At 40.8% G+C, this 14,756-nt stretch overlaps 1 protein-coding gene across 2 annotated transcripts; it reads right to left on the bottom strand.

Moving 5' to 3' along the window:
- Positions 1-439: 439 nt before the first annotated feature.
- On the bottom strand, positions 440-13,632 carry Pcdh18 (protocadherin 18). 2 transcript variants are annotated; one of them, XM_027394923.2, is made up of 4 exons: positions 10,587-13,632; positions 9,711-9,799; positions 9,453-9,616; positions 440-2,383 (listed from the first exon to the last, which is right to left on the bottom strand). In XM_027394923.2, exons 1-4 carry the CDS (start codon positions 13,071-13,073, stop codon positions 1,716-1,718), a joined length of 3,408 nt encoding a protein of 1,135 aa, XP_027250724.1. In that variant the 5' UTR covers positions 13,074-13,632; the 3' UTR covers positions 440-1,715. The 2 variants fall into 2 exon arrangements, with proteins under 2 accessions (XP_027250724.1, XP_027250725.1); XM_027394924.2 differs by having other exon boundaries at positions 9,711-9,796; positions 10,587-13,631.
- Between the last annotated feature and the right edge of the window lie 1,124 nt (positions 13,633-14,756).

Here is a 14,756-nt window from a genome sequence, read left to right as displayed (position 1 = left end):
AAATATCTTAGTTTTAGTCATTCTGGGGTTATCTCAGTTAGATAACATGTCAATCCCCTGTGGGGAAGCCATGGGTGCGGGGGATTGTATTTTAGCCTCTTGGAAAGTTTGTGAGGTTGTTGTTTCTCCTTGCTCAACTTAGCATGACATGTTCTGAGAAAGTTTTCTGTAACTTAAGCAATATTAAAGCTATTAATATTTGGGTTTTTTTGCTTCCACTAAATACATTCAGATCATATAATACAGAAGAAATCCAATCAATTAGTTTCATTCCCATGACAGGTCTCTGACTCATTTCCTTTCCAGTGTGTTTTTGTTGGTTGCCAAGCCACTTGGCTGTTCCCTTTCTGTCATTTGATGCCCAATGCTGAATCCCCCCTCAGGGAGAGTTTTGAGCACAGGAAGCATTTAAAACATCAGAGCAGGGATCTGACATGTAGACAGTTTCTTAGTTTTGCTTTAATTTTCCTTTTATTTTCACTGACAGCAAAATTTTCAGGAGAGTACAATTAAGATAGTGTACTAATAGAAATAACATTCATAGAAGCTTGAACATAAATGATAATAGCCATAATAAAGATCTTGAGTACCAAGGCATTCCACACGGAAGATAACAGCACAATAAATAAAGTTTCCACTTGCCACACGATAAATCAAACAAAATTGCAGTAACAAAAAACGACTTTATAAATGTTCATATGCTAAGAATACAAGCAAAACCATGAAAGCATGCACAAGAGACAAAAGCTTACAGTGAATGATTACAGCCAAAAGAGACAATGCTGTTGCTACAAATGTTCAAGTATTATGAAAAGAGAAGGAGAAATTCAAATAGGAGTTTCAGATAAATCAATTCTATTTACTCCCCGTGGGGATGGGGGATGGAGTACTGACATATCTGTCTTTGTCTATTAACACTCCATGCTGGTAGAATACATAATGTTATTCATTCAGAGTACAGATTCCACTTCATTAGATCACATTTCATATGGCAAGGATCAAATCAGATTCACTGTTTAGTTTAAATTATAAGTAGATATATTGCTACTGGAAATAAATGTTCTTAAGACCAAGCCAATGTGATAGGATCCAATCACTACTGGGCAACATGGATGAACACAGCATTGCTATGAATAATTCCCATGTCATTGGCTTCCCATAAACACCTCAGGATGCGTCTAGGTCTAAAATAGGTTTATGCCATTTGTCCATATTGCTGTAAAAAGCGATCTATCATAGCTAACAGAAAGTAGTGAGAACATTAATCATAAAATTGCTCAGTGTTTCTGTAAATATTGAAAAGGGAGCTGCATTATTTAATGAAACTGAGAATTACCTAATGCATTAATAGGGTTGTTCATAGAGCCTAATTATGCCCCAGCTTAACTAATCTAAGCAGTACCTTTGGTTGAAAAGGATATAGATTCAAATAGTGGCTAGTTCTGCATGATTAGGAAAAACATGTTTGTCATGGGAGTAAAAAAATAAAATTTGTCTGTTAAATTACACATAAATATAAGGTACAAATGTATTTTTAAAATACAGATTAAAATAATCACACTTGCATCGTGTACATACGAAAATACAGTATTTAATATTCAATATACACAGACACATTTATGATAAATGCAACTATTTGGCAACGCCAGTTTTTTCGGGGTTTTCCCTGTCCCCTAATTCGACACACAGAAACCCAAGAGGTCAGCCAAAGTCCCCTAGCTCTGGCGGACGTCTTGAAGCAGTTTGTTTATCTCAGCCACCAGCTCGCTGGCATCCATTAGTTCATGTTTCCCATCACTAAGATGGTTGAGCACATTGTCAAAATCATCTTCCTCATAGTTTTCAGGGATCTCCTCCATGGCTGGCAGCCATTTGGAAGAAGGCTGCACACTGGAGTGAGTCCCCAGAGGAGTCCCAGAGCTGTTGGTGGGGTTCTGAAAATGTGTGCTAGCTGCCCAGGCCGCAACCCCTTGTGGGTAGCCCCCAGTTTTTGCCTGCACTGGACCCTTCCGACGTTCCAGGGAGTTGGAGCGGTCCCCTTCGCTGCATTCAGAATAGGTGTCTAGGGAGGCAGGGAGGAGGCGTTGGAAAACACTGCTCATTTCTGATAGCAGAGATGATGTACTGGAGTCCCCCGAGTCCTCATCGCTGGGAGAGTCCTTCCCAAAGGTGGAAAAGCTCTTTTTTTTCTCCCCGGATTCAGCAGGCTGGCTGTCATCATCAAGGCCCTGATGGGAGAGTTGCTGCTGGGGCTGTGCTGGGAATTCTTCTCCCGGGATGAACATGTTGCTTCTGTAGTCAGAGGATGGTGAGGGCAGCGGGGGCATCCAGCACTGGTCAGAGTGGCCCAGGACTCTGCACTCCTCTGTGCACAGCCTCATTGCTGAGAACAAACAAAGCAAGGAGTGTCTGTTATTGAATGTGGCATCACTCAAAGCCACTGGGAATATTATTTTATTCTTAGGAGTAGAAAGAGAAGTTTCTGCACTATTGTCATGGTGCTAACCTGTTATTAGAGATGTTAGATAGACTACAGTTACTTTTCATTGGTATGTTGGCTTTATGGACCCATTTGTCATGAATACTCTTACATCCCTCCATTTATTAAAGGGAATGGAACAATCATTTTTAGTAGTTTACTGAAACCATAAACCAAATGATTATTTATACATGAACATGGACCAAAAAGCCAACACTTAGGTGATCAAGCAAAAAATGAACATAAGCTGTATGATGACAACAGCAAGAAATAGACTTTACGTTGGGATCTTTGGTTTAGAATTACACTAGGTAACCTCTCCAACATATCTTTCACTAACTTTCTTGATAATAAGGACTCTTGACTTGCTTTTTATTTGAATGGAGGCACTTAGAATCTTAGTTCTCCAGTTATAGTCCTTATCAGTCTCTCCTAAGGGTTTTATACATTATATACTGGCCAGTTAATTAAAATAGCAATTCAAGTTGTTCTTAATTACTACCTTAGGTATCTTGAGTTGGGCTGTTGAAATACATTAATATTTAACTGCATGGAAAAGTCACTCAAAGCTGGAGAATATGAAAAGTTCATTCCAGTTACCTAGTGGGAGGTAAGTGGCCACATTCCTAAAAAAAAACACTACAAATGAGAAATGCAGAAAAATAAATTCAGTATATAGAGCAGCTAAAATGCATGAAACCTGAGCTATGTAATGATATGCAAAAGTATATTTCATAGAAGAACCAGTTATTTCAGAGAAAACTTTGTCTTGTCACTATCTTTACACTTTAAGACAAAGGGCAGAGTTTCAGAAAATGTAAAGGAACCCTCATATCTAAAAGAAAACTGTATTGATGCTAGCCATAGGGATATGTTCCACACTGATTTTTATAGAAGTACCTGCTGAGAAAGGATTTCCAGCTTGGCTATTGCTGAAATTGTGACATGCCACACTACTTGCTATGGGAAGAAATTACCCACTATGTGTACCATAGCATCTCTACAGACTGGTCAAAGCGCTGTATAAAGATTGTATTTCCGATAATTTCTGAATGAAAAGTAAGCAGAAGGGGATAAATAATGATCTCATTTAATTACGTGGAAGTCACTGCTCTCTATCACTGACTTTCATGCTAATTCTGGTCTTTTGCTGCCCCTGGACCTCCATTCTTAACAGAGAATGGGAAAAATTGAGGAACAAAAATGAACACAAGTGCTATAAGAGAAGGGGCCAGAATATATGAATCCAAAAATTATAAAGCATGAAAAACATTGGAAAAAGTCTAAGAATCAAGGCAAAGAACCTTTGTTTTTAGAGGACTTAAGAGGGATGACTGTGTCATTGTGCTGTGAAGAAAGATTCAACCTAACAAACCAGGGTGATTTAAATAAAAACACAGGTTTGGATGAACAGTTTCAGGTATTGTGCTACACTGAAGTGTTTGTCAACCTTCCTTTTAATCCATTCAGTGAAGAAAACAGTAAAGGAACAAAAAGCCACTGCTATAAACAGCACCTAGGTTTCCTCAGCAGAAAGCTATCACCATGATGATATCCCCACCCCCAGCCCCTGCTTTGTCCTCCAAGTCTCTAAACATGTAAACAAGACCTCTGTATACTGTCTGCCTCTCATCCTGATGGAAGAAAGAACAGACCTGGGATTGTTGTTTTGGCCCTCAATTCTTGGCTTAAGCTTGGGAAGAACTTCTTCAAAAACCCGCCTCATTTGGCTTTGATTTCTTTACTAAGGACAAAAAATTACCTGGGATTCTAATGGTCTTGACCATATTACCTGAACACAATGAGCACGTAGGCAACAAGATAATATAACAGCATGACCCTCATGGCTAACACAATCATCTCAGGAATGATTGTTAAGCAGTGGATGGCATTTATAGCACAATAGATAAGTGGGAATTCAATTATGTAATAATTAATTGGCCTAAAATGTAAAGGAGGTCCGGAGAGATTTTTCTGTGGGTAGAGCACTTGCTGCACAATTACAAGGACTGGATTTAGGATCCTTAGAAGCTAATGGACACACCAAGTGAATGTGGTGGTTTACCTGTAACTCCTGCCTTGGATAGTGGAGACAAGGTATCCCCAGAACAAGATAGCTAGCTAGACTACTGTCATCTATGAACTCTGGTTTGATTGTGAGGTCCTGTCTCATTGAATAAGATGAACGAGCTATTGAAGATGACTGCAGGTATTACCACAGGACTCTACATGCATGGGTAAGCACATACAGGCACACTCATCACACACACACACATGTATATACACCAACATACCTGCAAACATACATAGACTCAAATGTACAACACATGCACATTAAAAGAAACGGAATAAAGAAAATTTATGAAGGCAGACTTCTGGAAAGGATAGCAAAAATGAGGCCACGGGGAGGAAGGGGGAAAAATGAAAGATACCAGGGGTAAGAGGAGCAGAGGAAAGTATGTTCATTGTTATGGATGTTCTAATCTCACCCCTAACCCTTGAGATTCAACAGTTTGACAGTAAGTGTGGGTTCAGTGCTGAAAATGTTCCATCCCATATGCAAGGATCATGAGAAGCTAAGCAATGGTCACCTTTTCTCCTATTCTTGGGAATATTTGAAAGCCTTCTCAGGTGATAAGTTTTTATGGTGATAGCGACAGGTGGACATGGAACCTCTTCTGTGCCACTACATGACTGTGGATTTTATTAGTGTCCTGAACCTTACAAGTAGGGTGGAAAGCTGTGCAGTGAGTAGAAGAGAGAACTTCAGTCAAGCCACTGGCTACGGAGTGGCTAATAGGTTATACTTGAAGATCCCATCAACTACTAGCCCTTTCAGTGCCTGGCTGTCCAAAGGACTACAATCTAGTTCTAAGCTGCATATAACTATTATACAGACCCAGGTAAAATGGCAAATGAGATGATACTCCGGATATGTTAAGAAAGGAAAAGGAGTAGATGTGAATGCTGGTATTTCAAAAGACAGAGCACAGTCAAAGGAAGCGGTGAGCAACATTAGGTACACAAAGTGAGGAACAGGCAGCTTTTCCTGTAACAGAGGCAGTGTGTACAAAGGATTGGTGTGCTATGGGAAGAGACGCCTCTATGCCTGTGGCAAAGGATTCAAAACTGACAAAGCTGAGATTAAGAGGAGAGTGCATTTCATTGGACTTGGAATACAAATACAATAGTTGTGTTCAGTGTTGCTTTGCAACATGAGTCAGGGATTGACTTTGAGCCAAAAGAAAACAAAGTTAAAAGGTTCTTAAAAGTTTATGAAAACTGTATGAAGATTTGACAATGGGAGGAGCCAAGCGATACAGAATACCAGCATGTCCAATGGTACAGTAAATCAGCCATGGGAGGAAGCCATGTGAAGACACCTACTAGGACAACAGAGTAGAAAAATGAAAAAAAATGAGTATTTGAAGTACTCACAGATGAAAGATGATGAAAAGTAAACAAAACACAATAAAGAAAAGTAGAAAAATGCTAGGCAGGGGTACTTTTACAACTATTTTTGCTCTACGTTACACACTGGGAACATGGAGGCTTTGTACACACATGCTTACTGTTGGGAGTTCAAAGTTGAATGAGGAAGAAAGAAAAGAGCTGACAAGCATGAGCCAACTGATAAAAATGCATGTTTGTTTAGCTGCTAAAAAAAACTACATTTGTGTGGGAATTGGAAGAATGAATGACCAGAAATGACCCTGCTGGCAATCCACTCACTGCAACACAATCTATATTTGTTCACAAATCAATGCAGAAAAATAGTTGGAATGAGACACTTAAGTCCCAAAAATACACATACTTTAGAAAATTGTACTCATCTCTGTTAATGAGATTCAGATGTGGCCCAACATTTTTCTCTACTCGGGGTATTTCCTGGCTAGATACTTATGCAAACCACAAGTTTTACAACCTAACATGCCTGTAGAAGTTGCCAGAATGAATAGGAATCTAGAATGTCGACACAGTGTCACCTCAATGATGCTCAAGATTAAAAGATGTTTATCTTTGTAGACACTCAGTGTGCAGCAATCTGTGCTGTTGAAACATGAACATAATGGCAGCAACACCAATCACTCAATCACTGCTCATTTCCCTGTTGTCTGTAACTTGAGAATAGCTCAGTCCATGCAGAAGCGGGAAGCAGCTAAGGCAGGAATTGTGTCTCCTCTGACATAATTGAAAAGAAACAAACATACATGCACACAGTCTATAATTTTAAACAACTATGTGATATTGATAAAAAATAAAGACACTTAATAAGCAAGATTGATGGTTTTCTAGAGTGTATCATTGTCTACCTACAATTAACCAAATATCTTTATTCTTTAACATTTATTGAAACCATTATTAATCATCATTGAGTTCAAATGACAGATAATTCTCTTGCCATGAACATATGGAAGACAGTAACTTTGGAAAATATGGAAAGGGAAAGAACATGACTCTGCCTTTTTTCTAAAAGAAAACACATATGAGAAGCATTGCAAAGACGGAAAGCACAATTTTGATTTGTGTGGTGTTCTGGGTTCAATTCCCAGAACTGTAAGTAATGAATGAGTGAATAAATGCATGAGTACATATATAATACACTAACAGTTAACTACTCAAATTATATGATTTTGGAATTTAAAAAGACACCAGATGTTATTTAGGTCCACAAATGGCAAGGTTATTTTTCTAGAATAGTTCATTTTTTATTGTCCATTTTATTGCCCTGATAAATTAAAATTCCAATAAATGAACCCCAAGCATTTTAAAATATCTACTGCAATATTGATGTTATAACCATGTATTCCTGTTGAGGAAGTAATCTAATCTAAGAAATTCTGTTAATCTGGCCTAGGGCTCTATCAGCATCATATTATCACAGAAGCATAGAAATTCAACCAGGTACTTCATTATATAAGCCAGAAAATAAAACTAATTGTCTTTGAGCATGCTGTCTTGGGACATGTTGAAGATTTATCTTCAAATTGGTCTAAGCAATGTACACCTTTAAAATGATAGATTTCATGGGGACCATGCAAATATATGCTGTCATGCACACAGTAGGCCTCAGTGCAACTAGTCATTCTTCCTATACATTTGTCTAGCCAGAGATAAAATATCTATCCTTGTAATCACATAACTGAATGAGCAACACTTAGTGTTTGCAGAGAGGGTGGTATAAAAGGATAGAAAATCAAATACTTGTCTAGGGAAAAGGTTCACTGGATAAGAACACATCTGTGCAAGCATGGAAGTCTGAATTTGCCTCTACAGCACCCATGTACAAACCCAGTGTGGCTGCTTGTCCCTGTAACTCTACATTAGTGGACAAGGGCAAGTATCCTGGAAGCTTGCTGCTCAACTGGTTAACTGTGTATATATGAACTTTTAAAAGAGACATCATCTCTCAAGACAACAAGGCAAAGGGACTAGAAGAAGACACCAGTCTTCTGCCCTCTACATGGGCAAACACTTACGCAGATGTGTGCACATGCACAGAGAGAGAGAGAGAGAGAGAGAGAGAGAGAGAGAGAGAGAGAGAGAGAAAGAAAGAAAGAAAGGGAGAGAGGGAGAAGGAAAGAGGGAGGAGAAAAAGCTAGGTATTTTACTTAAAAAGAAAATACTTGTTACTTAAGTCATAGATTAGTGATTAGTGATGATGTGGAAATTGACTAGATCTCACCATCTCAACCCCCTCCCAGGTATAGCCTACCTGCCTGGAGTACATTACTGTAACCTTTATAAGCTTCCCATTTTCAAAGCTGAAAACACACTAATGTCACTTCTACTACCACAACTAACATAACACCAATGTTTTCAAAATGATAAGAACTTATTCACCGAAACCAGTACAGCTCCAGTGTCAAAGCCTGGAGTGAGACAAGGCAGGTAAAATACTCTATATGAACCCAAAGTACTCAGCCTAGGCCCAGAGGATGCCCTGGGACACAGCTAGTAAGGACTCCTGCTGCTAATTAGCTACTGCTACGATGACTCCTATAGCTCATGAAAGCTAAAATTCTATTTATTGAATTTTCCCAAGTTTCTGGTAAACTCCCTTATATTGTTTATACCCCCTTTTCCTTGTATAAAACCTTCATGTTAGAAAGAAGTAAGATGGGAGTAGACTATTCTTCTTTTTCTCTGGTGTATTGTCAAATGGCAGTCATTTGGTGGACAGTCAATTGGTTTAGACATGTGGATAGTCAGAGGAATACCTCTGTGTTCTTAAGGGGTGATTTCTTACTACATCCCCTAGCAACAGAATGGCTACTGATGCTCTCACTATTTTCTCAGTTGGATCAGAGGTCCTACTGCACAATTAGAGGCAAGAGTCACTAAGGAAAATTTGGTTCAAAACTCAACAGCATCTCCACACACCTAGCTGTGTGCTTTATAAGTCCCCCCTCAGTGTTTGTTTTCCTCCCCATTGCTTTACAGACTCAAAATGAAAAGTGGCATGAAATACACTCTGCTCATCACTGACAAAGGTACATTCCTTCACCTATATTTAGTGCTTAAAGTATACCCTTTCTAGTGTATTTTAGTCTCTGATTTTGTGAGTTGGTTCCCACCACAGGAAATTCATCCTCCAAATTATAGTCCAGTTCACCACTGCTCACCAAACAGGCTGTCGGAATACAAACAGCCACCCAGTAATTTTCTAGAGTTGCTCGGGAGTGCCCTATGGCACTGCTGCATAAAAAAGAGGAAAGAGGAGGGTAGCAGTTTGGTTTTCTTCCGGGTACTCACCCCTCCTTTATCTATTAAGTCCCCATATTTGTTCCTTCCCCACCAACTGCTTATTGTGGATTTTGAGAAGAAAAAAACTGTAAGTGTCTCATGCCTGTTCACTGTTCCTAGTGCAAAGGAAAAAGACAGCAGAAATAGAAGCATGGGAGAAGCTGTCCATCATCCTGGTGTTGTGGTAGCTGTGAAGATACATATATAGCTATCATTTCCCTCTTACCTGCTGGAATTCTTCCATCAGTGAGAAAGAGGTCACTGAATCCTTCCCCCAGCAGCCTATCTATTGGAGAATCTCGTCCCAAATCATAATCACTGTCTCCTGCTTCACTGTCTCCACGGCCACTGTCTTTCAAGCTAAATTTATCCATATCTTGAAGGGCATATCTAGAAAGATCAATGAAACAAAAAAAACATAATTTTATTCTTCAGCATTTAAGCTACTTGAGATTTAAGTGCTAACACAAAGGGTAATTCATACCGATAGCTCCTGGAATATTTGTTTCCTCGAAAACTTGGCCTTGGCTGATATTGCCCCTGATGAAGCATGGAGAGAAGCTGGGAGACCTGCTGGAAACCAAAGAGACAGAACTGATTTCTGAATGGAAAAAAAATAAACCTCAAGCATTCACATACATTGAGTAAGGGAAAAGGAGAGGCTTGTTATTACACGCTAAGCTCATCATTTCTGCATGTCAGTGATTTACATAGGCTAGACAGTGCAGAAAGTGCTGCTAGCCAGGAAAGAAACCCAGCTAAAATATATTGCAGGGAGAATTGGATAATCTCAAAACACAGCTGAGTTGCTCATTCTTGAAAGACATCCTTTTAAATAACTGTCTTCTTTTACAGTTCAGATAGAATGGTCAGACATTTAAAAAAATACTCCAAAGAAACCCAGTAAAATAAGCTGTTAACCTACTTACTTAACCATGTCAGAATACTCTGCAAAGTTTTGCAAGGACAGCAAGTCCTGGAATGAGATTCTTCTGAAGCCCTGAATGTTTATTATTTTTTTCAGAAGAGATTTTAACAATGAGAATAAGTGGGTCCCTTTAGTTTTTTTTTTTTTTTTTTTTTTTTTTTTTCTTCCCAGCGTCTTAGTCTGAGAAGTGAAGGGACTCTCTGATTAGACAATCCAGTGTGAGTTTCAAATTTACTCTCTGGCATCACACATATTACATGCAAGTGAATTATCTATAAAACTAGAAGAGTGTGACGAAGTGCATATTTGAGATAGGTACACACTGGAACTGGATTTTGTCACTTATCAATGACAGTCTTAAAGGTGCAATTACTGCTCAGCCCTTGAGTACAAACAGCTGGCTTTACCAGATGATGTAGTTTATGATCTTACCTCAACAGCAGGAGTGGCGTGGGTGAGTTCTAATGAGAAATTCTCTGGCACGTGGTTGGATGAGATGGTCACCAAACTGTTGAGAGACTGATGACTGTTGTGACTCTGGCGGCTGCCCATTTGTCCCCTTTCCAAAGTTGGAGATGAAGATGGAGAGGATCGGTGATGAGATCTGATGGGCAGTGTGCCATTAATGGTTGGCACCAGTGTAATGTCCCCTTTGTGAATCTGCCTGGATGGTCTTTTGGGGTGATGTTGGTAAGTGGACTCTGCCACCCTGCAGTTGTAGGATCTGGTGTCTTTCTTTTCTCGATTGCACCTCGTTGCAAAGAGTACCATGATAACCAATAACACTGCACAAATTGCTCCTAAGGAAATGATTATGATCATGGACACATCCAAAGATGCATGGCTGACAGAAGTCATGGCTGTGCTTGTCACGGATTCTGCATAGTCAAAGATCATGCACTTCAGAAGGACTTTGGTATGCAGAGGAGGATTGCCTTTGTCCTGGATGATAACTGAGAGAGCCCATTCAGTGGAGGGGATAGATTCCATGCTGACATTAGTGTGGATGTCACATGACTTGGGATCCAAGATGAAAATGTTCTCCTCATTACCTGCTACTATGGAGCAGCTGAGTTCAGCATTTGCACCAGAGTCTCTGTCAATAGCCCTTATTCTTGTAACATGAAAGCCACTTTCAGCTCCCTTGGGGATGGATATCTCTGCAGTGTTATTGTGCATTGCAGGCCCTATAACCACAGGGTTGTTGTCATTCTCATCAATGATGGTCAGAACAACTGTCGTGTTGCTTGCAAGCTGCTTCTGACTGCCCCCATCCCTGGCTTCCACCACAAAAGTGATCTGACTCACTTCTTCATGATCGAAGATTCTGAGGGCATAGATGGCGCCATTAGAAGGGTCAATGGTTACATATGTAGTAATGGAACTTCCCAAGATAAAACTCTCCAAAATGGTGTATGTCACATGTCCATTTTCACCAAGATCTGGATCTGTGGCTGTCACTGTAGTGATATATGCCCCTGGCGAGTTATTCTCAGAGATGACGAATTCATATCGGCTCCTCTGGAAGCGAGGTGGATTGTCATTTATGTCATTGATTTGAACAGTAAAATGTTTTACTGAAGAGAGGCTGGGTGTCCCCTTGTCCTCAGCAATCACAGTCAAACTATACTCAGATCTCTTTTCTCTATCCAACGTGGCATTGGTCAAGATTAAGTAGTTGTTTTCATATGTCTTCTGAAGTTTAAAATGCCCATGCCCATGAAGCTTACATATTATTTCCCCATTCAGTCCAGAATCCTTGTCTTGAACCCTGACAATAGCAACAAATGTATCAATGGGATCCCCTTCAAAAACGTAAGATACTTCTTCTTTTCCAGGGGACATAAGGTTTATGCTAATTTCAGGTTTATTGTCATTGACATCCACAACCTTAATTATAATTTTGCAATGAGCAGGAATGGAATTGGGACCCAAATCTTGGGCCTGAACATCAATTTCATAGGACTTGGTGACTTCGTAATCCACTGGCTTGAAAAGAGTCAAATGTCCTCTTTCTGAGTCGATCTTAAAAGTCTCTATAATTTTGGGAGACACATGACTGCTGAAAGAATACACAATTTTCCCATTAGCGCCCTCATCTGGATCGGTGGCATTTAGATCCAGGAGCAAGGTTCCAACTGGGGAGTTTTCTAAGAGTTGTATTGTGTAAGACGGCTGTTCAAACGCAGGGCTGTTGTCGTTGGAATCCGAAATGCTTATTTTCAGAACGGAGGAGCCAGACCTCTGGGGCACTCCCATGTCGGAGGCCGTGAGCTGAAGTTCGTAGCTCGCCTTCAGTTCCCGATCCAACTCCCTCACCACTATGAGTTCAGCGTACTTGGCCCCGTCTGTCCTGGTCCTCACTTCGATATTGAAAAAATCATTGGCGGAGAGCGAGTAGGTGTGGAGGGAATTTTCCCCAACATCTGGATCGAACGCACTGTCCAGCGGGATGCGAGTCCCGACTGCCGCGCTCTCCGATATCTCAATGGGGATGACGGGTCTTGAGAATTGAGGGGAATTGTCATTAATGTCCAGCACGTCCACTTCAATATGGAAAAGCTGCAAGTGCTCGGTCGGCAGAGTGAGCACATCAAACTCTATCGAACAGTTCAAGTTTTTTTGGCATAGTTGCTCGCGGTCGATTTTAGCCCCTATGCTGATTTCTCCGGTATTCTCATTTACTACCAGAAGAGGAGAATTCCCCCTTGGCATGGCTCGAAAACGAACGGCAGAAGGGTTCGGTAGCTTCAATAAAACGTCAGCTACATCTTCTGATAGTCTAGCAATTACCGATCCGACCCTCTGCTCCTCATAAATCCTGTATTTCAGATTCTTACCCAGGACATCGTGGCTGAAAAACGCCATCAGAAGTGCAAGTGCAAATCTAAAGTGCATTTTAGTATTCATTTGGTGCATAGGTCAGTTCCCAGATTCCCTCCCCAGCGCGAGTTAGCACAGCCCGGCAATCCCTTCAACTTCCTCCCCGCCACTCAGAGCTCTAAGCCACATCAGGTCTTTCGACTTGAAAGCGACTCTAAATAACACAGCAATTAACAGCTCACAAACTTCAGTTTTCATACACACCGTGTGGCGACTTCTGGACAGGAGCGTAAAATCCCTCTTGGCGAGGGTGGCCGCCGCCGATCCTCCAGGCTACGAGCAGCGTGTCACCTCGGCCTGGCTCCCCGCGTGGACTCCGTCCCCATCTATTGCAGGGTGCTGGCGGAGTCTGCAGTGTGTCTTTCCCGGGCGATTCTTGATTTTTTTTTCCCCCCCTTTCCCTTTCTCTGCTCGACTGCAGACTAAACACCCGTGATTGCTGACTCCAGTCTGAAAATCTCTACAACTTCTCTTCAACTCAGACAAAGCTCTTTGCCTGGCGTGTGTTGAATCGCTTCCAGCCAATCAGCGAGCTTCCAAATCCGAAGCTGCTGGAGTCACCGGAGCGAGGGAGGGCGCGCGTGGAGGGTGGGAGCGGGAGGGTGGCGGGCGCGGGCTGAGCACCCGCGGGGGACGCGGGAGCGCGGCCGGGGGTGGGGTTCAGGGCTCCCCGCCCCTCCTCCACTCTCCATCCACTTTCTCCAAGCGTGCCGCGACAAAGGGGAGACAAATTGCAGCAGGAAAGAGGGGCGGGGGAGGGATGACAAGGGAGGAGAGAAAGAGGAAAAAGAAAGCAAGAAAAAACTTTAAATCAACTTCTGGTCGCTTGTATTTATGTGGCACATTAAATAGTTCTTGTTTTCTTAATTGCCCTTTTTTTTTCTGCCACAAACATGTAATCATCTGCTTTTCGGGGTTCCTTAAATGCCGGTTTCACTTAAAATACCTCCAAGTGTATTTTGTCGGTGGAGGAATTTAATAAAATGGGGAAACTTGCTTCTAATTATGCCCTTCCCCTCCCCCTTGGCAAATACTTGGGTCTTGGGTCTTTTCTTCTCTAAGGAGAACACAAGCCGATTTTCTTGGAGCTCTGTTTTAAAGAACAGCCCAAGTGGAGAGGTTTCATTTTCTGTTTTCTTTCATCTTTACTCTTTGAAGATAAGAAAGGGGCTATCTTGCACTCCTGATTTCTCTTAATTAGCAAGATTTAAAGGAACACCTCAGAACTTGGAACTAATTAACAAAGTAATTCTACCTTATTTCAGCCCTTTCTTTTGTTTGAGAAAAAAATGTTTCTGATATTTCTTTGTCTTGCACTTTAAAAAAATAATCCAATTTATCTTGGGTAAAATTGGTAGCTTTTGCCTCGCGAATTCTACCAATAGAGTACTTACTATCCGTAGTTCAGTTTTCACAATGAGTACTGAGGAGACATGGACTCAATAGTTTACAAGTCAAATTTTTATAATCTATACATTATTTATGGAAACAGTTTCCAGATACGTATTTTTTAAAAACCCAAAGGTTGTTTACACTGAAAAATAAAATGCCTGTGCTGAAAATTGCATTTTCTGTGCATCAGAGTGCTGGAACTATCTCAGGAGGTTGGTGCTGTATCCAGGTCACAGAGTTGATATGGTATTCTTATTTGAAAATATGATTATTTATGCTGTTCCTTCTGCTCTGTGGCTCCTTTTAAGTTTCTCACTGTAGTTCCTC

The sequence above is a fragment of the Cricetulus griseus genome (genome assembly GCF_003668045.3).
Source record: "Cricetulus griseus strain 17A/GY chromosome 1 unlocalized genomic scaffold, alternate assembly CriGri-PICRH-1.0 chr1_0, whole genome shotgun sequence".
NCBI lineage: Eukaryota > Metazoa > Chordata > Mammalia > Rodentia > Cricetidae > Cricetulus > Cricetulus griseus.
This window is presented reverse-complemented; position numbering and strand designations above follow the sequence as displayed.

Bases quoted from the DNA above. Each gene is read 5' to 3' on its own strand.
- Pcdh18 (XM_027394923.2), bottom strand. From the start codon at position 13,073: ATGCACCAAATGAATACTAAAATGCACTTTAGATTTGCACTTGCACTT. The intron at 9,800-10,586 runs GTAAGATCATAA...TTTGGTTTCCAG, and splicing joins ACGCCACTCCTGCTGTTGAG to CAGGTCTCCCAGCTTCTCTC. The intron at 9,617-9,710 runs GTATGAATTACC...TGATCTTTCTAG, and splicing joins AAATATTCCAGGAGCTATCG to ATATGCCCTTCAAGATATGG.